General features: G+C 35.1%; 1 protein-coding gene across 1 annotated transcript in view; it reads left to right on the top strand.

The window, feature by feature from the left end:
- Positions 1 to 20,439, top strand: part of GRID2 (glutamate ionotropic receptor delta type subunit 2) — a 4,699,489-nt gene extending 4,679,050 nt beyond the window's left edge. The window contains exon 16 of the mRNA XM_044061387.1: positions 18,144 to 20,439. Coding sequence (XP_043917322.1) covers positions 18,144 to 18,563 — 420 coding nt within the window. The 3' untranslated portion in view covers positions 18,564 to 20,439. The remainder of the gene's footprint in view (positions 1 to 18,143) is intronic.
- Positions 20,440 to 21,552: the final 1,113 nt, after the last annotated feature.

The raw sequence follows: 21,552 nt of genomic DNA, 5'->3' as shown, positions 1-21,552 counted from the left end.
CATTGGTAGACAAAAAGCATGGTAAGATTGGAGAGATGAGACAAGGAAAGTATGAGTGTGAACATACTATTCAGATGGAATGCTACAGTGAATAAAGGAGAGCAACATTTTCAAGCAAAATGCCATTTATTTTAGATAGAACTTCTTATTAGGAGCAACAAGTAAATGTCCCACCATATCCTTGTCCTGCCTGCCTCTGGGTTATTTGTTTGCAAAACATATGGGCTAAAAAACTACCTAGAGAATATAAGGCTAGGCATCTTACGATCCTCATAGATCAATAACCTAGTAAATACCCAGGAACCTATAAAACTGGACTGCTTATCAGTATGAACTCCCAAATAATCATAGTGGATCCATTTTTCTACTGGAGTCGTGCTTTCATAAATGTTAACTTCACCCATTGATCCAAACACTAACATGGAGGTTTTATGGCTGTTAAGAACCATGCCATCAGTGTGCAGCCATTACTAAACCTTATCTAATGTTCCTGTAATTGAGATTGTGCCAGTATGCCATTTAAATGACAAGATAAGAGAGCTACATCATCTGCTTATATATCAGTTAAGATTCTCATAAATATGTTAAAATTCAAAGGGTCAAAAATTGAGACCTGTGGTACCCTGTATGTTGTATATCTTAAAAAGGGGGTACAAATTTTACTGAGCTGTTCTTTTAGTGGGATAAGTGTTAAAGCAAGATGTCGTAAGAAGCCAACACATTTTGCATAACCCAGCCATGGTCTATTAAACTAAGGGCCATGGACATATCAATACACAAACAAACAAAGTTAGTACTTTCTTTTTGTAGACCAGAGACTCACAGATTTTTGAATGTGCTTGAAAAATCGGTCTTGTTACAATGCTATGGATGAATGCTATGTTATTATCACCAGTCAGATAATTACTGTCAGTTAAAAGGTGATTACTGCCTTAACAGTGGCTAACCTGTCTGTGTATAGTTTTCTCTAAAACCTTAGACAAAGCTAGTAGCTAAGGTAGTAAGAAAGTGCTTGACAGTGACTTCCCTTATTTCTTTCTTTTTACCTCATACCTGTAATTGTGTACCAAATATTAACTGTTTCCCTTGTAGTTTACTATTTTATCATTTTATGTGAAAATCTGATCAGTTGTGCCTCAAAGTCCTTCATGTCATCCTGTCTCATTTTTTTAATAACATTTCATCACCACTTGACTGTGTAGTCTCTCCAACAGAACTGTTGTTGAATTATAAAACGTGTATCGGAAGTATAGCTCTTTACCTTATATTTGTTTATTGCATGTGCCTTCAATTGTGTGTTTCTGTGCATGTGTATGTGTGTGCATCCATGTGTGTATGTTAATATTTGTTCACTCTTAATATTGTGATTATCTGTGCAGTTTTCTTCTAGAAGTACTAAAATAGAAATCCTACTTATGCCCTCGCTGTTATCTGGAAATTATAATGGTAGACAGCAGCCTTAGAGCTGTGAAAGTATTGCTCACATTCCTTGGAAAACTAAATGTAAATCAAGTTATTGTGAAGGGCCTCCTGTGGCAACCTGAATAATAAAACAATTTTTTGACATGATGGCAGTAGACCTACCATCTTGCAACACTGCAGAGTACAAACAGCTCAGAATTACTTATCACCTTCATGCAGGATTCCAGTCAGAATGTAGTTATTCATTGTTACAACAAAAGACATGTATGTATTAGGAAGTGTCAAAAATGAAAAATGTTTTGTAAGATGCAGTTGCTGAGTTTGTCTATTTAACTACTAATATATCAGCAAAATGCCAGCCAGAATAAGAACATTTTATGACAGACTACTTACTAGCTGCTGTTTTTTTCCTGTAGTGTTGCCGATAAGTATCTGCTGAAACTAGTTTCCTGTCACTTCCTGTATACCCCATACAGTCACATGGCTTGCATTATTCAGAGTACAGAGACACCATTCTAAACTATACTGCATGAAGATTCAAATAAGATATGCTTTGTCGGAATGAGTTTGTCCAAAAGAGACAGACCGCCTCATACTAGTTCTGCAGATATTTGCAGAAAAGGCTAAGAAAGTAAAGGCTGTCTAACATTATTTTAAAAGATAAATCCTGTATTTTAGCCCTTCTTGCAAAGCAAGTCATATCAAACTTAAAAACATAAAAATGAAAGCCTATCTGTAAACAGTATGCACTAGAGAACAGCAAACCGAATTCTGCATCATGTAATTCCTTAGAAATAGCTGTTAATGAGATTCTTATGAAGATATGTATGCTGCTGTTACAGATTTGACAGTAGTCAGCATTGAGTTGAAGATGTAAGAAAATACTTTCCAAACAAATAGTGCTATGCCTCTAAAACTAATTGTAGTACTTAGAATAAAATATATATCTTGAGACAGATGTTTAAAAAACGAAGCAAGGGAACTCCAATAAGGAGAAAGGACACAAACTAAGTGCAACCAAATCTAGTTTCAGACTTATAGAAGCCCAAATTGAAAATATGCAAATTTCTCTAACTCAATCAGATACTAAATGATTAGACTCATTTAAGCCAGGCGCAAAATGAGTCACCTAAATTTAAGACAAATGTAAATTTCATACAGCAAAGTCCATTACACTTGTAACAATGTCCTTGATTAGGCTAGATCTAACTAAAGTTATTATTTGATTCTTCTTGGAAAGATATATGTGGGAAAAATTACATTTAATCTCTGAAGGAAGCTGCTTCACAAGAGTGGAAATGCAGATTTTTCCACGGCTACTCATACTATATTTAACATGTTTAACACAGAATGCGTGGCACTTAATGAAACTGGTATGGAAGTAAACACGGGGCATCAGTGAGGGAATAAAGAGTATTAAAATGCTATAATTACAGCAAGTGCCCAAGACGGCCATTCATAGTGAAAGATAGAAGATGATAATAAGAGATATATGCAGCAAACTATCTGCACAAACTTTAAACTTTTTAATTTTACTGCAAGTGCTGTAAAACTAAAATTTGCTGGTGTAAATCTGTTGGATTTTTCTTCCTTTAAGGTTTGTTTACTTTTATTATTTTTTTATTATTATTTTAGTTCTTATTATATTACAGTTTGTATTATTTGATATTTTGCTTTACCTTAAAATTTTTTTTCTAAGAGTTTCATAAGTTCTTGGCTAGGGTCAGTTAGAAATATTCCTTTCATTCACTGATTAGTCTAATTAATAACGTGGGAGGAGCTCATAAATAGTTTCGTATTCAACCGTATTCCTACTTAAGCTCTGCAAATTTCACTTTGGAAGTTGCTCCCAGTCTTGTCTCATCTGCTCATTCTACCGAGTTATGAAAGATCTAACTGCGAAGGCTTCTCGATTCTTAAGTTTGAGCTAGCCTTTGTTTCATAGCATTCTTCTCACTTTGAGAGTGCTGCAACATTTAGAGTATTAATCCCCTGTGCCATCTCACTTTGAAATCTGTAACATATGAGACTAGACTTCCAGTTACTGGAGAGGCTAGAAATTGCTTGCCAGATATCATCTTGAGAGTAGTGCTTCCATGCTGCTCCTGCTAAAACAAGTAGTGGAAGGACGTTATTTCCTTGCCTTCCTAGAGATTGCCAATCACTGATAAACTTGAAAATTGTTTCTTAAAAGCCAGTTTGGGATTGATGCTGCTCTCGTGTTTTTGGTGAGAGAAAGAACTGAGGAACATTTATTCCTAGCTGCAAGCAGCCATGTTGAGACCATTACTATCTCCAGTACCACCTCCATTCATTAACTACAGACCCCAGAGGCACTACTCCCACTTCAGCCCACATTAATATGCACTTGGAACTATGGACGTCCACTTTCCAGCCATTTCTGAAGCCAGCTTGGTTGAAATGGATATCCTGAGTCAATGTGGGAATTTTGTTGACAATGACCCAATATTTGAACAAACTGATATAGTGTGTGTGAGAGAGAGATGTAGTTATTTAATGCTATTAGAGACAAAATGTTCATGTGAAGGCACTAAATAACAACAGGTTATGAGTACCACACAAGATCACATCAAACCTATCATACACAGATCAGATCAAACACATAGATCTGCATATGCTGAGGCTTTTAAAAGTAACCTGCCTAAACCACAAAGGACCTCTCAACCAAATCCAGATATGAGGTAACATTGCCACCTAGGCAAAGGATAACCACCAGCTTTAACTACATTAAAAACCCTAGAAACAAAGCAAGTAGTAAGCAATATCATATACTGGGATGCAGAGGACATAGACAATCTACCAGTGGATACATTTTATTTATTTATTTATTTGACATTTGTTAACTGGATTAGTGCAACTGGTCAGCAGAGCTCTTTTTTAATGGAAACCCAAGGAGAAAAGCTCCACAGATAAAAAATACAAAAACAAAACATTATACAGTATTAACATACAAGTGTATATATACACAGGAGAAACAGAATACAACTTATAAATGAACATGTTAGAATACAAGAGTAATATTAAGAGTTTAAACAGCCATGGTAAATACTGAGCATATAAAATATAATATAAAAAGTTAAATTCTATCTAGCAATTACAAATTTAGTTTTAACTTCACCCACCTCTCCTCCCTCATTCATAGATCTCATACCCATATCTATACAGCCCCCAATCTCCCATGAACAACTGTACTATCCAAGGCAAGAATACTGCTGCTATAGGGCTGAATAACACACTGGGCTGCTTACTGATCAGTCTGAAACAGGACTTGTCAGACCTTCTACACAGGTTATTCAATGTCAGCCTCCAAACAAATGGAGGACAGCAACTGTTATCCCCTTGCAAAAGGTAGGACATCAAAAGAATTGACAAATTACAGGCATATTAGTTTGACCAGCCTCACCTGTGAGTCTATGATAAGGATCAATATGGAATTAAGAAATAAGGGCATAAGCAACTTACAAACTCCTGACCCAAGACCGTTTAAATTTGTTTAAGGTAGATACCATCCTCTTAACCTGGATAACTTCTTCAAAAAGGTTATTAAAGCAATAGATGAGTGCAAAATAAGTACACACTGCATATCTAGACCTTGCAAAGCCATTTGACACCATCCCACACTTGAGCATCAGATAAACTATCTCAGACAGGTGTTAATTCCCATGTAACTAGTTGGATAGTAAACTGGCTGAGAAACAGAACCTAGAAAATTAGGATGGTGGTAGTACCTCTTTCACAAGACCTGTCACTAGTGGTGAATTCAGTTCTTAGGCCTTGCCTCTTTGAAATTTGCTTTACAGTGGTCAAGGCTAATCTTAAGAGTTTATGGATTACCAAGTTTGGAGATGACTGTAGAGTTGGTGCCATCATAAACTCTCTATAGGACACCAGGATCCTCCAGGAAGACCTTTCCCAAACCAATAGGTGGTGTCAAAACCATACACTAAATATGAATGCCAAGAAATGTATTATACTATCCATTGGCAAGCAGGAAGTCCCTTGGAACTATCACATTGACAACACACTGCTGAAAATTGATGCAATAGTTAAGGACCTGATAGCCTATGTAGACAACAACTGTCATTTAATCACAACAGAGCCACTATTGTAAGAAAGTGCTTTTTCTTTACACAGCTTATCCCTAAGGGTATGGTGTTTGGATTCAGGGACGTGATCATTCCACTGTATTCCACTCTCAGTGGGACAACAATTGAGTATAATGCCCCCTTCAGAATGTGCATGTCCAAACATTTGACATCGCTTGAGTGCCCACAACCTTTCTTACTAAGAACATCTAGGGCCTAAATCCTAAAAAATATGCAGGCCATCTCAAAGCCATGTCTCTCTTCTCAGTGTCATACAGGCTACTTAGACCTGATCTCTGCATTACATCCAAAGCATCTACAGACTCTATACTGTCAGACCTATTGCATATTCACAAGTCCAGTGGGGCAAACATATCTGTTTGTTCAAGAAATATAAATCTCTTTTGCAACATAAATAGAACATATTTAAGGAATAGATATGTATTACGGGGAATACCATATCTTTGAAATCATCTTCCTCTCCATATAAAGCAAAGTACTGTTCTTACACTATTCAGATATAATTTGAGTGACTGGAAGTGTAGCCCCAAATTCACTCCTGCACTTGTTCCTTATGGGTAAGGCAATATGTAAATGTTATGCTTGTCCCTGGATCATTCATACATAAAATATAAGAGCTAAACATTTTGTGGGAATATATGGCTAGACTTCTAAAGATCCTCACTGATTAATAACTTAGTAAGTACCTATGACTCTATGAACCAACCTCTGCCTGAGTTACTGTTTTTGTTTTCCATTTTGGTTAATATTAATAGAAGTACATAGATGACATATGCATTCACACCCAGAGCTCCATATTTTAATATAGTGCATAACATACATTTCCATTCATCATTGAGCAGAGGTGAGAATTATACCACTGCCTGAAGATTTTGGCAATTGAACTTGATGCATTTGTGGCTATATCATGCATTCAGTCAAATGATTCATATGGAATAGCACTGCCAGGCTAACACAACAGCTATGAACTTTGTTTCTCCTACATATGCTGCAGTCCCACAGAACAGCGGCACACAAGTATGTGTGTTAAAATACAATAACAGAAAAGTATTTTCTTCTGGTAACACCTAAGCACTTTGGTAACTACTTGACATGGCAACACAATGATCAGGATTCAGAATCAGGCCTGGCCCACAGTCTGTCAGCCTACAGCAAAGAGGGCCTTTAGTGTAATGTCAGAAGTCAGTGGCCACATTACCATTAAATCTGTATGCATCTGAGTTACTCAGTGATTACAATAAATGCTAGCACACCCTTTTCTGCTGCCTTTGTGGTAGTCACCATTGGTGGCCAATGCAATGCATTAACACAGGCACCGCCTCATTCAGTTCCCACGTACATGCACTCATCCAAACACACACACACACACACACACACACACACACACACACACACACACACACACACACACACACACACACACACACACACACACACACTCACACACATGGACACACCACCATTTTGCTTACCTGTTCCTGAGTAAACAGACTGTTCCTGATGTTGCCTCTTATTTCCCCCCTATCCATCTTAAGTCCCTAATGATTATAATAATAATAATAATAATAGCAGACATTAGAGTTTTATTCTTCTTATTGTTCATAAAGTGCATTATGATGCAAGACCTGTTACAGTGGACTAATATTTAGAAAGACTCCGTGGTGTCATCTAGTGTTCTCCTCTCAACTTTGACCAGAAGTTTTGAGCAATGCCCCATGTACCTCATAGACCATAATGTTTCATAGGATCATAAGTTAAGTGCTAGGCTAGCTGCCCTTGTGGGCCATTTTAAGCCTAGCCTAATTTTCCTCTTTGCATCTGATATAACCTATCCCATTTAGTTATAGATTGGTCTTACCCCTCCCATGGTTGATAACAATATATTGCCCTAATGAAAATAAGTGGAATCGTGCTACAGATAATTTGAGGGGACCCATGCATAGGATAAAGCATTCAGGAGCTGCCCCTGTCCATTAGTAGTAAAAGGGACAGTCCAGTAGTACGTTTTCTGTTTCTATCCATAAATCTAAGTTACGCTGGAAAATGGACAAGTATGAACTTTGTTTTATGTAGATGGGGAGTCTGTTTCACAGCAGCAGTGTCCTCTGTAGTATTGGTATTGGTTAATCAATTATGAAAGAAATCAGCGTTATTCAAAGGCTACTGTGCTTCGTGCTCCCAAACCTGTATTCGTTTAGCTTTGGAAGTGAATTAGGATTATTATTCACCAAGTTTCCTGGTCTCTAATGTTCCTAACATTCATCTTTCATATTCCAAAACATGTTGTTCTGCTAATCTTACAAGTGACTTATAATTATTTATATACATCTACATATATTGATAGATTGATAGATATAGTAGCTAGATAGATAGATTTATACATATTTAGAAATTCCATGGTGTGTAGTGTTCCTACTCCCCAGTAATTTTTTTGTACAGTATGCCTTTGTTATATTAAGTTATGAAATGACTTAGTAATTTATACAGTAGTCCCTAATGCTTAGTGCCCCCCAAGCACACAGGATTTGCTCATCAATCAAGGGGAGTTGAAGTATGGCATCCCCAAATAAACAAACTTACACAAGCAAACAAACATACTCATCCATTTATACACTTACAAATATGCACAAACATGCCTATATATATATATATATATATATATATATATCTATATATATATCTATATAAACACCCCTACCTATCCCCAAAGTAAGCCCTCTACTGTGACCACCCAGGCAGAGATACACACACACACACACACACACACACACACACACACACACACACACACACACACACACCAGCACCACATATCTACTAAACTTCCTAGCACTTACCTCTAATGCCCGTTGAAATAAATTTGTTTATGAATATGTCACTTTGATATTTTTGGTAGGGGACGTGTTCTGTGTATGTTAATAGTTGGTACAAACACAAATGAGTTTTTGTACTGGTAATTGGTGAGCAGTACTTGCATTTACTCAAAGTAACAGTTTCTGAAACACTGTGAAATAATAATAAATAAGACAAAAATCTTCAGAAATCACTAATTTCTTCAGGACGTACAAGAACATTTAATTTCTGAAAGCTTATGTATATTTCACTGAGTGAAATAGTTTTATTTGAGCTGACTTAATAGACATTTGATTTATGTTTTATTAGTTATTTTCAAAAAAATTGGTCTCATATGGTTTGATTTAATTGAAACAGCACAAAACCTTGTAAACAGCTAATTTTTGAATTCATAAGCATACATACATACAAATATTTCAAGCATGGGCATTAATGCCCTTCTAGCTTGCCAATATACCAAAACACTTATTCCCATAATAAGTATCCAGGCTGTTCTTAAAAATATCTAAACTAGTACTTGCTTTAATGTAATTTGGTAGTCTGTTCCAAGCAGCAGCTATTCTGTCAGAGAACCAATTAGTACACTTCCCATTCCTATAGAATCTTCTACATAGGTTGTCTGATGATTCTCTAGTACGTTTTGTTAACCCCAAACATTCCCAGAGATAGTTGTCTCTAAATGCCCTATATACTTATATAAGATCTCCTCTTAAATATCTGTAAGAGACACTGTACAAGTTCAGATATTTTAGTCTTTTATAATAACTTAAATTTTCACATCCATGGATGCCCTTGTTATATTTCTCCTGTACTCTTTCCAGTTTACTCAGGCTTGTTTTCTTATAGAGTTTCCATATTGTTATTCCATACTCAAGTTTGGGTCTAATGTAACAGCATACAATGACTTCATCATTTTTTATTTCCTAGACATTATAAATCTTGTATGCAACCTATAGTTCTATAACTATCATTAATGAATTGGTTGATATGATTAGAAAAACTCATAGCTGAATCTACATTATACCCAGGTCCTGAAATGAGTCTACAGTTTCAATCACTGTGTGATGTATTAAATATTCACATTTCAATGTATCTCTCCCAAGTCTCATGTGCTTAGTTTTTGATGTATTTATCAGCATATTGTTCTCCTGTGCCCAGATGATCAATTTAGTCAAGTTAGTTTGCAGACATGCCTTATCTGTAACACATGTAATCAGTTTACCCAATTTCAGGTCATCCGCATACAGACTGTAGAACACCTAAGATGAGAAAGCTATGTCTGAAAGATACAATCTAAACAAGTAAAGGCCTAGGACAGAGCCCTGTGGGACACCCTGAATTTAACCAAGGATTTCACCTGTCCAGTTGCTGCATGATACTTGCCATGTTCTATTTGTAAGCCATGCAGCTGTCAATCTTATCAAGAGTACATCAATACCTAGTTGTACTAATTTATTGATCAGTGTTTTGTGTATGACCCTGTCAAATGCTGAAGTTAAATCTATATAAATTACATCACAGCACAATTTTTCATTCATAGCTATTATTATATTGTTATAGAACACATCATGTTACAGGTAGTAATATATCCATTTTCAACATATGCATGCTGATATATGGTTTCAAGTCCCAGCCTATCCAGTTCTGACAATAACTTATCCAATGTTACCTTCTCCATTATTTTTCCACAACATGAAAGTAGACTTAAGGGTCTAAATGACTCTGGGTTGGGCCTACTCCCCTTTCCCATGAAGATTTAATAAGGTTTAATAAGTGCATGTCTCCAATCTTGAGGAATCTCCCCATATTTATATGACCTAGTGAATAATAGATATAATGGTACTGTAAGTTCTTGCTGAAGTGTTCTCAGGTCATTGTTACTAATTTTGTCCCCAGTTTGTGCAGTTCTTTTTCAATATAATCTAATTTGATTCCAGTATCTGGGGTTTCCTGGATGTCACTAGGACAACTTATCACCCTTTTTGTGGAGCCAAACTATTTTGCATAAGATTTTGTAAATATATCTATAATCTGTTGTCACTGAGAATAAATTTTAGAATCTGCACACAGTTTATCAATTTGTGTGACTTTACCTCTTCACATCTTATGCATACCTCTCAACCTCTTAGAGCAAGAAATCTGGACAAAGCCATAAATAAATGTGGGACAAAGGCCCAAAAATAGGGACATTTTTAAAATATTGCTCTTACAAACTTAGAAAGTTGATAGAATAGCAGGTTGTACATTAGCATGAATTTTCTGAAGGGTATGAAGTCTGAAATTCAAATGTCTGTCATTATTTTCTAACTAAAGTCTTTAATGACTTGCCACTAATTTGCCAGAAAACCAACATTTTATGAAAAACAGACCAAAAATACATGGCAAAAATCTGGACATTCTGTGAAAATCTGTACAGTTGAGAGGTATGATCTTATGTATCTATAAAAAGGCTTCTTGTTATGCTCAATATTTTTATGTAGATTTTCATCATTTTTTTTATCTTGTCTCATAATATGCTTAATCTGTTTGTCCAGCTTGTTTATTTAAGTTTTCAAAGTTGTAGTTCAACCTCTCTTCCATTTCTTATATTTTTGCCTCTCACCTTAATCAGATATCTTGTTCTTATGGAAATATATCCCACCCCCCCCCCCAATGTTAAATGCCTAGATTCTGATGTTAAACCATTTTTTTTGTTTTGCCTTCAAACAATTTCTCTTTCAAAATTTCCCACATTCCATCTGTACTTTTTCCACTGAACACCTCACTCCAGTTAGTTTTGCATAGTGACTGTTTTCCTTCCATATAATCTGTAATTAACCTTCTGTGCACTGGCTTAGATTTCAGTTTGGCAGAATTATCTAGTGACAAATTAACCTTAATAACCCCATGATCACTGCACATCAATAGTGGTAAAACTTGTCTTGAAGAAACAGTAATTTCTTTAGGAACACAAACAATGTCTAATATGTTCCAACCCCGGGTAGGCTTTTTTTACAATCTGAAGCAATTGCTGTTCCTGAATATACATTGTGAATAATTTCCTTATTAACACTGTTGAATCAATATTATTCCAGACTGTTTCTGGTAAGTTTATGTCCCCATCTAATATTATTATTCCCTCCTGTGTTTCATGCAAGAAATGTATGAATTCCTCTAGGTCATCTGCACTTAACTTTGGTGGTCTATACACTCCAACAATTATTATATGTCCCAGGGTTGTCTTTATTGTCACAGTTGCACAGTCTATAGTATCTGTGCTATCATTGAACATGTAATAATCACAGGTCTCATAATTATCTTTAATCCTATCATAAGACCACCACCTGTTTTTTGTTAGACTGTCTTTTACAGTAAAAACATTTATACCCTGACATAACTGGTTTCCAGTCATTGCTCTTTAACCACATTTCACAAACAATAACAACATCAATGTTGTGGGAGCGTATCAAATTTTCCAGTAAAAAAAATGTTATTATTAATGCTCCTAGCATTAACAATTATCAGAGATGCATCAAATGTTGCTGTTAAATTTTCGACCTGGCAAAAATCCTGCCTAGTGTTTGTCAAATATTGCAAAATATCTGTTGCAAAAAATCTCTTCCCTGATCTAAACAAATGCATACCATCCTGACTGAACACTTGTTCCCAAAACTAGACTTGGATGCTCTACACATTTCCATTTTTTAAAGCAGGACATTTTTTCCATGTAGGTATTTACCCAAAAAATCTTTCATTCACAGTGACCTGACTATCCTTTCTATGTGTGATTTATGTAAATACATCCTAACACCAGTAAAAGCTAGACCATCTAAGAGAGCTATCCATTCCCTATTAACAGTTAGAGAATTTTTGTGGATGACATCATTTGTACCAACATGAATAAAAATGGATCCGTACTTCCTTACATTAAGACGTTCCAAGGCTCATCTCATATCTTCTATTTTTTTCTTCTGGCAAGTATAACACTATTCGACGTGCATTATCTTTTCTGCAGATATAAGTATCAGTTCCTCTAATAATTGAATCTCCAATTACAAGAATATCTTTCCTTTGATTTGCCTCTTTTTCCTACCTTTTCCATTGGAAAGGTGATGCCTTTTTCTGCAGACTGAGGGTTTTCTGATAGACAGATATCTTCATTCCCTGTCACCAGTGTGTTACATAACAAAGCAGAATCCATTTTACTACATATTCTCTTTCCTTTACAGTCATTAATCAGTTTCTTTTTCTTCCTTGTCATTTGTTGAGAACTTCTTCCTTTCTTTCTTTTTTGTTTCCTTCTAAACAAACTGGATCCTCAGATTGCTGAGTACTTGCAACCACAATTCCATAGTTCTCAGGGGCATCAGAGTGTTTTATAGGGGTTGAATGTTCTTTGCAGAAAATAGATGCATCATTTCCTAAATCTGTTCTATTTGTTCTATGCCTAACATTATTTATTATTATTTGTTTTATCAGTCCAGTCATTAATATATGAAACAACAGTTCTCCAAGTCTTGCCAATTGCACAAGTGCAATCATCATCATTAAGTCTAGATTTACTTGTAACAATGGTAACCAAATCATCCAACCTTTGACACGAGAAACACAGATCACCAGTGTTATCAACTGTTACCTTTAAATATGCATAGCATTTATTACACTGTGCAAGATATTTGTGCATTAGCAAATCATTAATTGCATACTCATTTAAGGAATCCATATTCAGCTTCAAATGAATAAAATATTGTAAAAGAAAGGAATAATCAAAAACAGTAGCCGCAGAATTCAAAGAGAATTGAAATCAACTCCTATGACAAAAAAAGCATACCAGCAATAGTCAACTAAATAATAAATTAAGTACAGTAAAGTTGTTCTGACCATACAAGTTCTGCAAGCCAGACAAAAGTTGTAATTCCTTTTTATCACACGCAAAGGCTCGCAGTAGCTTCTGCTCACTATCGATCACAGTCGCACTTCTTTTTAGCAGTAAAGTTCCATAAATCACAAACCAAGGTAGGATTATTTAGATATGCTCAGGATTTTCCTCTCTGCAGTCTGTGTGAATTTATAGCTGTCTAGGCCCCTTGTGGTGGCTAGAGCTTGCTTGTGTAAAACCTATCCCGTTCTATCAACCAGCAGTGAAATTAAAGATAAAACAACAAATATGAATCAGAGTAAAACTTGTTAACAAGCTATCCCTTCCCACCTACAAACAGTTAAAGACAATGACAACAAATTGAATATAAATTAAAATAAAATTTCTCTTACTAGTCATCTCCACAGTAAATTGCAAACCAAGGTAGGGTTGTTTAAATATGCCCATGCCCATCGACATCAACGTTCACAGACTGAATGGTGCTGACATAACCTGTTTCTCTTAACATATTTCTTACAATGAGTAGGTTGTCAAGAAGATTGTTATTAATTAAAAAAAACTGGATGTATTTGTACCTGGAAATTGGATTGTGCTGGATTCTTTGTTGTAGTCTGATAAATTTACATGAATGTTGCACAGAATTTAACGTCTGTCTTTTTGCTGGAGGACACCATGTGGAATCTAACTGCATTATAACCGTGATTGAATGCTTTTAAATTGTTACTTTTGTGAAGAAGATCATGTGAATTCATTTGTTTTAAATGACATCTTTTACTCTGTTGGACTACTAAATATAAATTTCCAATTTCATTAAATGGTGCCGTGCAATGCATGATTGTCATTTGCCCAACTAATGATACAGATTAAGATAGATGAAAGCTGATAAGAAATGCTGCTCTTTCACTTTTCTGCAAACCAACAAACCAAATACCTTAATTCTGAGGTTTTTTTTTTTTTTGCTTGGTGACTATGAACTATTAATTTTTTTTTGTTTAGTCATTTCCAATGATTGTTTCATTTCATATGTTTTTGTTTAAGTATGTTTAAGTAGCTTATTTTTCAGATTTTAATTATTTTTTTGTTATACTGTCATTGTGGTTTGCTTCTATAGTTTCTAGGGATTAATCACTTTGATAAACTCTAACTTACTTTTAGAATTATGCTTAATACAAGCTGCAGATTGGATACTGCAAAATACCAAAGTCCGTGTGTTGATGCTCACAATTCCTAATCACTAAGCACTTTTGTGAACTCAGAGTCTGATGCAAGTGAAGAGTTCAGAGTCTGATGAAAGCAATTATTTTGTAATAAAAAGTTTTTTTTTTTTCTTTACTGAACCTATTTCTAGAGTGTAACAGTTTTTTCTTTAATTCATGCCATAAACTGAAACCACTAATTCAGTAATAACTGTTATTTGAATAAAAATAAAGAAATCAACTTTTTTATTTCAAGTTGTGTCAGTCAGCAACAAGAGATATAGGGTAGATTAGTTTGTGTACCATTTGGCATGATAAATTACATCTGCTATTAGCGAATCCAAGTTCCATGCACAACACATTGCAATGTTATTAATAAAGATGATTTATAGACTGACAAAAAACATGATTCTTGTCTGTGGAGTCATGATTTGCAGTCTTGCAGAAACCATTATTCACATGTCCACGAGGTCATGCATTTACAGACTTGCAGAGATCATGATCTGTGTGTTTGTGAAACAGGTGATTCACATAGTTGCAAAGGCATTAGTTCATGAACTCTTCCGTCAGATGATTTGCAGATCTGATAAGTACAGCCTGTGGTGACTGGAAGGCAAAGTGTGGTATTCAGTAATGTAAGATCTCAATCTGCAAGCAAAACCTTAAAATTTAATGTTTCTTGTGACATTTTTGGATTATATGCTCATTTGTTTGTAGGTCTTAACAATTTACTACACAAGTTTACCTTCAATACTGAACAAGGCACAGAGTTACAAATACTTAAAAAATATGGTGACATAAGGATGGTCGGATGAAAAGAAGAAAGTTACCTTCTAAATGCACATGCACTGCATTGTGATGAGATTCATATTTCTCAGGAACTGTTGCAAGTGATTGTGCAAACCAACTAGGTAATAAAACACTAGGAAGAATGCATGAGGAATACTTGTGAGGAAATGACTCACATTGTAATGTTTTGATTGGAATCTCTCCTCAAGTGGAACTTATAAACTGTCAAATCTGCAAATATGTTCCACAGCCGCAGCAGTAAAGCTACTGTGATATTGTATGAAATAGGCTATGTATCAAAGTAGTTGTGTTGATTTGTTTCAGTTCAAATATAGTCAGTATCTAATCTATAATGACTGTGACATAAGATATCCAAAAGGCATCATACTGACAGATGTACTGTCACAGTCAGGCATTACACTGATGAAAGCTATTTTGTCATATTATAGTATCCATGGTATTTTTTCATCACTCATAATGGTTTAAATTTCATCGTCACAAATCTCATACATATTCACAAGACTGGAATTGTATCACATACCTGCTTTACCAAGATATCTATATTCTAATGGACAGATAAAAGGTGTTATATAAACAGTAAACATTGTGATGAACAAATCTGTTGCCAGCTCAACACAGAGATGCTGTCTATCTCTACTTGAATGTAGAAATACTCCACTTGCCTACCTCAGCAAGGGACATTGCCAAATGTTTAGTCTCCCTGACAGAAAGCTTAGTAAAAGCAGAAACTGTACTACTATAGAGCAGCTAAAATGCTATCTACCAGAAGCTGTGTGAGACTGTAAGAATACAGAATGAATTTGCTAATTACGTGTAGCAGCAGGAGACTATTGAAGTGGATCAATTTGATACACCAAGATCTTTCATTCTTGAGACTAATGATGGCCAGAGGTTAACATGTAAGTCAAATTTATGAGATGCTGACCTTAAAAGAGCTTATTTTTTTTCTTTCCATATATATCAAGATTATAATCTTTCTTTTGACCATTCAGCTCTCACTGACATCCGGACTTTTCCCCTCATGTAGCCATTGATTAACCCAACCCCCATAGGGAGCAAGATCCTGGCATATCCATCGTGAAGTGTGAGCCCTTTTTCTCCAGTGGGGAAGATGGCTTGATAACAGATCCTTTTGATGTCACTGTCCCCTTAGAAGGGCAACAGTTGGGGAACTAGTATTGTAAATGCACTCAAGGGGAGGGGTTGCTATTTACACTAAGGATGGGGATCCTTCACTGGGCAGAGTGCATGTGACGTCATGTGGCTCACTGCGCATGATACTCACTCAGGCCTCCCCCCAGATAGTTAACAATTGGCAGCCTGTTCACAACCACAATGCACTCGACATTTTCTAGGAGGTATATATATATATATATATATATATATATATATATATATATATATATATATGGATCATCTACTTCAGTAGATCAAACATGTTACAAGTTTGAACCAAGTATGGCTGAAAACATATGTTCGAACTTGTAATAGTTTGAACACTGAAAGAAAAAACCAAAAAAAATTAAACCGCTGTTGCCCCCACATGGGGGGCTTCGCCCAGCACACACCTTTACTTAAATATACCAACTCCGGGATCGCACTACATTGCGAAAATTGGAAATCTTCCCATTCCACTCTGTACACGGATCTCCATTCAAGTTCGGACTTTTAAATGTTCAAAGTTATGGTCTCGGCCGTATTGTCTTTGAACATTTAAAAGTTCGCTCTACCAAAGGGGACCCATATATATATATTTTATATAAAAAATAATATATATATATATATATATATATATATATATATATATATATCAGAAAATGAGTTGTACTTCAATATATCTGTAGTATTCTTTAGAGTTCTTGTGTAACCTAGCTTTTTTATATAGTTGTCTTTAAAACACTTGATTTGGGTTTTCATTGTTTTTATTTATTTAGTCGCTGTCCCCATAGCCAAATCCGTGTCTGCTTTACAAACACCATCTGCTTCTTTTCCATATCATTTTCTGATTTATCAAATAATGAACAAAGTCAGTGACATGATTCTATGATTTGTAATGCTAAGCTTTGTGAAATTATACTGAAAAACCTTTGCATATTATGCAAGTATGGATTTAAGATGGACTTGTCTGAATCCTGCGGTAATTTGTATGCATCCTACAATTGTGTGGACTCTGAATTTGTCTGTGGCTAATTTTTGCAACAATATTATATCCTGCTGAAGCAAGGATGAATGTTTGCACATTTTATGCAAACCAGCAGCAAGGAAAGTGTTTCTCATAACTGCACATTGTGTAGATATATATATATATATATATATATATATATATATATATATATATATATATATATATATATATCACTTAGTATACAACACAGTGTAAAAGAGACTAGATTTCTACAATTTCAAACAGCTACTGAACAAATAACAACTGCTATACCAGTAACAATACACTACAGGGTAGTAAGGCAGTATATATCCAGCAGAGATGGATGATATGGTTACATTTAAGTAGGCCATGTAAGGAGAACAAAATATGTAAACAACATTTTCAACAGTCTGGTAATGTAACAATAAGGAGTTGTATATTAATAAGCCAACATGCAAATGTCTCAGCCTAAAATCCATGATATGCTCATGTCATTGTTATCACACTATAAACTTTTGTGTCCATTACTGATTTCATTCACTAATTTTTAAGCAGAATATTTTGCATCTCATAACACAGGTTGGGGCTTTTTGGTATGGTTAGTTATCATAAGTTTAAAAAATGTGTTAGAAATTAAAAGCATACCCGATAAACTACAGGAATACATTCATATTAGTCATCAACTTTTCATTTGTGTATCTGTATTTTGAATTTTTTTCTTTATGTTACAGGATGATAAGGAGATAGACTTGGAACATCTTCATCGACGAGTGAATAGTCTGTGTACTGAAGACGACAGTCCTCACAAACAGTATTCCACATCATCCATTGATCTGACGCCATTGGATATGGATACACTGCCAACACGACAGGCACTGGAACAGATCAGTGACTTCAGAAACACACATATTACCACAACAACCTTCATTCCAGAACAGATCCAGACTTTGAGCCGCAGCTTGTCAGCTAAAGCTGCTGGTTTCCCTTTTGGAGGACAAACTGACCACCGAACTGGTCCTTTCAGGCACCGGGCACCCAATGGGGGATTTTTCAGAAGCCCTATCAAAACAATGTCATCAATCCCATATCAGCCAACACCTTCTCTTGGTCTTAATCTTGGCAATGATCCAGACCGAGGCACCTCAATATGAATTTACTTATTGTTTCTAATGTTTATCTGGGACTCCATTCACAAGGAGCTACGGCAGTGGTTTGAGACTAACATGGATAAAACTTTTAAAGAATCAGGATTATTAGTTAAATGCTATCCATTATTTTTTTCTCTTTCTCTTTCTCTCTTGTTCTCCTTGGATATAACTGCAATAACTTCCATCTGCTCTGTTACTTCCTACTGCATTTAGTCCCCCTCAGCTACTGCTGCTGTCATGTGTGTTCTTTTAAATGTGGACCAAAGGCACGGACTCAACTATTGAAAAAGACTACATGCCCACATTATTCAAGAATACAGATTGGTAGGACTGTGAGAAGCCATTACAATGCCAGTAAAATAAAAAAATATATATACAGTTGCCAATATTTTTGCACTGTAACAGTGCACATGATCTCTATGTAATTGTATAGTGTTAACATTTTCTTATGTACAGTGAAGATTATCATAAAGCAGAAGCCTTCATTGTGGTAAAAAAATATCTCACATAAAAAAAGAAAAAAAAGAGACAGCCATTACTACTGCATATAATTTAATTAAGCTTTAGTAAAATGAGAGCTCTACATATATATACTGTATGTATATGTATATATATGTATATAGATGTGTGTATGTATATATGTGAGAAGTTTATAAATATATATATATATACACAAGCACGCAACGCAGGGGATCTTTTCTGTAAGAAAAGATAGGATTCTTTGTTCAAACTCTGTTTGCATGATTTGCCAACAGAGTGTATTTTGTACTTTTTTATGAGAGCATCCAGGGTAATTTACTCTTGTGCGCAAATAACCTGTTTAAGTAGCAGTTATTCACTATTCGCCAGTGAATAAGGCTAATAATTCTAAATAATTGCAAAAAAGGAATATTCTATTAGGAAAGCCACATTCAGAAGATATATGTATAAACAAAATGAATTTAAATTTAGACTATTCTAGGTTAATAAATTTTCTTCCAAAGCAGCACAGTCAATCAACATGAAAATGTTATTAGTAGGAAAAAGTCCCAGAGAAAGATAATGTGGCCTTAATTATTTTCATGTATAATTCTGAGAAATTAACACCATTTTGTTTTTAATCTGTTAACCCTTTTGTATTCAGAAGAGTAACACTGTTCTGTGTTTTTTTTTTTATTTAGTACCACCATGTATAGTAATACCTATGGAGTTGGTACCAGAAACATGCCAGATTTTGGTACTGTATCTTTCAATTAACACTATATTACTCTTAGAAATAACACTAGAGATTAGACTGAGCTTTCAATTTGTAAGAAAACAAAATCACATTGTACAATGTGATGAATAGAAAGCAGCAACTTGTTATGTGTTTGGTGCAAACCATTAGGTGTTCTTTTACTTCTGTACGTATGCGGAATGGCATAAGAACCGACCACTCACTGGTTTTGTTAGGTGACTGAAGGAGAAAAAAATGGACCTTATTAAAATATATCTTTTTTATGCAAATTCTGTTCTGGAGAGCGTCTGTACTGTCACTGTTTTTTGTATTATATCTTTGATTAATGTCTACAATGTAAGACAAAGATATCAGATGAAAGTCAGCTGAATTTTATAGGAATACAAGTATCAAACAGCATGAACAACTTGCTTGGTCTCATAGAATTCCACAATTTAATTACTCAGTTAGAAAATTTCATTTTCATCTGGCTGTATGAAGACATATTACCAGATTCTGCATTTATTCCTGCTGATAACCATGTACAGTATTTAATATAGGCCTATTTTGATGTAAGTGTTGCCTATTATACAAAAATGAACTACACAAAACACTCTGGGGACCTCAGTTACGAGTGGCAGAGCTCCTGTGTATAATTTGTCTAATAAAAATTTTTATAAAATGCTTGGAATGTTGCTGTCCTTTATACCATGGAGCAGGTACAGCGGTGAAAACTTTAAACAGTATATTCCTGAGTAATGGTCTTTTAAATCATTGCAATGTCGTGTTTTTTTGCAATGATTAATAGAAGCAATCTGATATTCTCTCTCTTGTATGAATTCATTTTACTTAAATTCCCTCAGTTTTATTGTTTTTTCTGATATTCCCAAAGAATATGTCATTCCCATTATTAGCAATTATTGAAGCATTATTACATAATCAACCTTGACAAAAGGTTGACAGATTATTGAGAGTGAAGTAAAGTATTGGTTAGGACTGTAGTAGTAATTAAACATATTATGCAATATGCTGAAGAAGCATGAATTTTAGAACAAGGATTTGTTTTTAAAATTATATGTAGTTAGTTAATTTTCTTACACACTTACTATTTGATAATTGTGTGCGTGGGCTGGTCCAAAGATCCTTATCACGCATGACAATGGTACACTGGCACAAACAGAATATAACTAGATCATGCAAACATTAGACAAATGTAAAGAACACCAAAGCAAAAGTGTAATGAATGAAGTAAAAACAGACATTGATTATATTTACCAAGCAACAAGTTGAATAGAGTGGTGCAACACAGTGGTGCAGTAGTAGCATTGTCGCCTCACAGCAAGATTCTCTGGTTTGATTCCCAGCTGGGGTGCCTTCTGTGCAGAGTCTGCATGTCCTCCCTGTGTTCGTGTGGGTTTTCTCTGCGTACCTTGGTTTCCTCCCACATTACAAAGACATGCGTCTGGAGTGTTTCTTCCTGGGCCACTGCTGAAAATTGGCTTTGTTCCAAGTCGGACTATCCTGGTAAACAAATGTTAAATAAAATAAATATGGTGAGTTATACATTAGTTATGTATACAAAATATAAGATGAATGAGGTAGGGTCACAAATAACTGATGGACAGAATCCTGAATTTCAAAGCATGAATCCTTAGATCACAGGGATCAGGTAACCCAGTACTGTGAATGACTGAAATCTGGAATATCAGACATTACTGTCTACTATTGGTGATGTTTTCCTACATCTGTTGATGAATAATACTCAGCTAAACAAAATGGTCAAAACACATTTCCTTT

The sequence above is a fragment of the Protopterus annectens genome, chromosome 2.part0 (assembly GCF_019279795.1).
Source record: "Protopterus annectens isolate FY-2018-M chromosome 2.part0, PAN1.0, whole genome shotgun sequence".
Lineage (NCBI taxonomy): Eukaryota > Metazoa > Chordata > Ceratodontiformes > Protopteridae > Protopterus > Protopterus annectens.
Note: the sequence above shows the minus strand (reverse complement) of the source record. Positions and strands in the feature narration are given on the sequence as shown.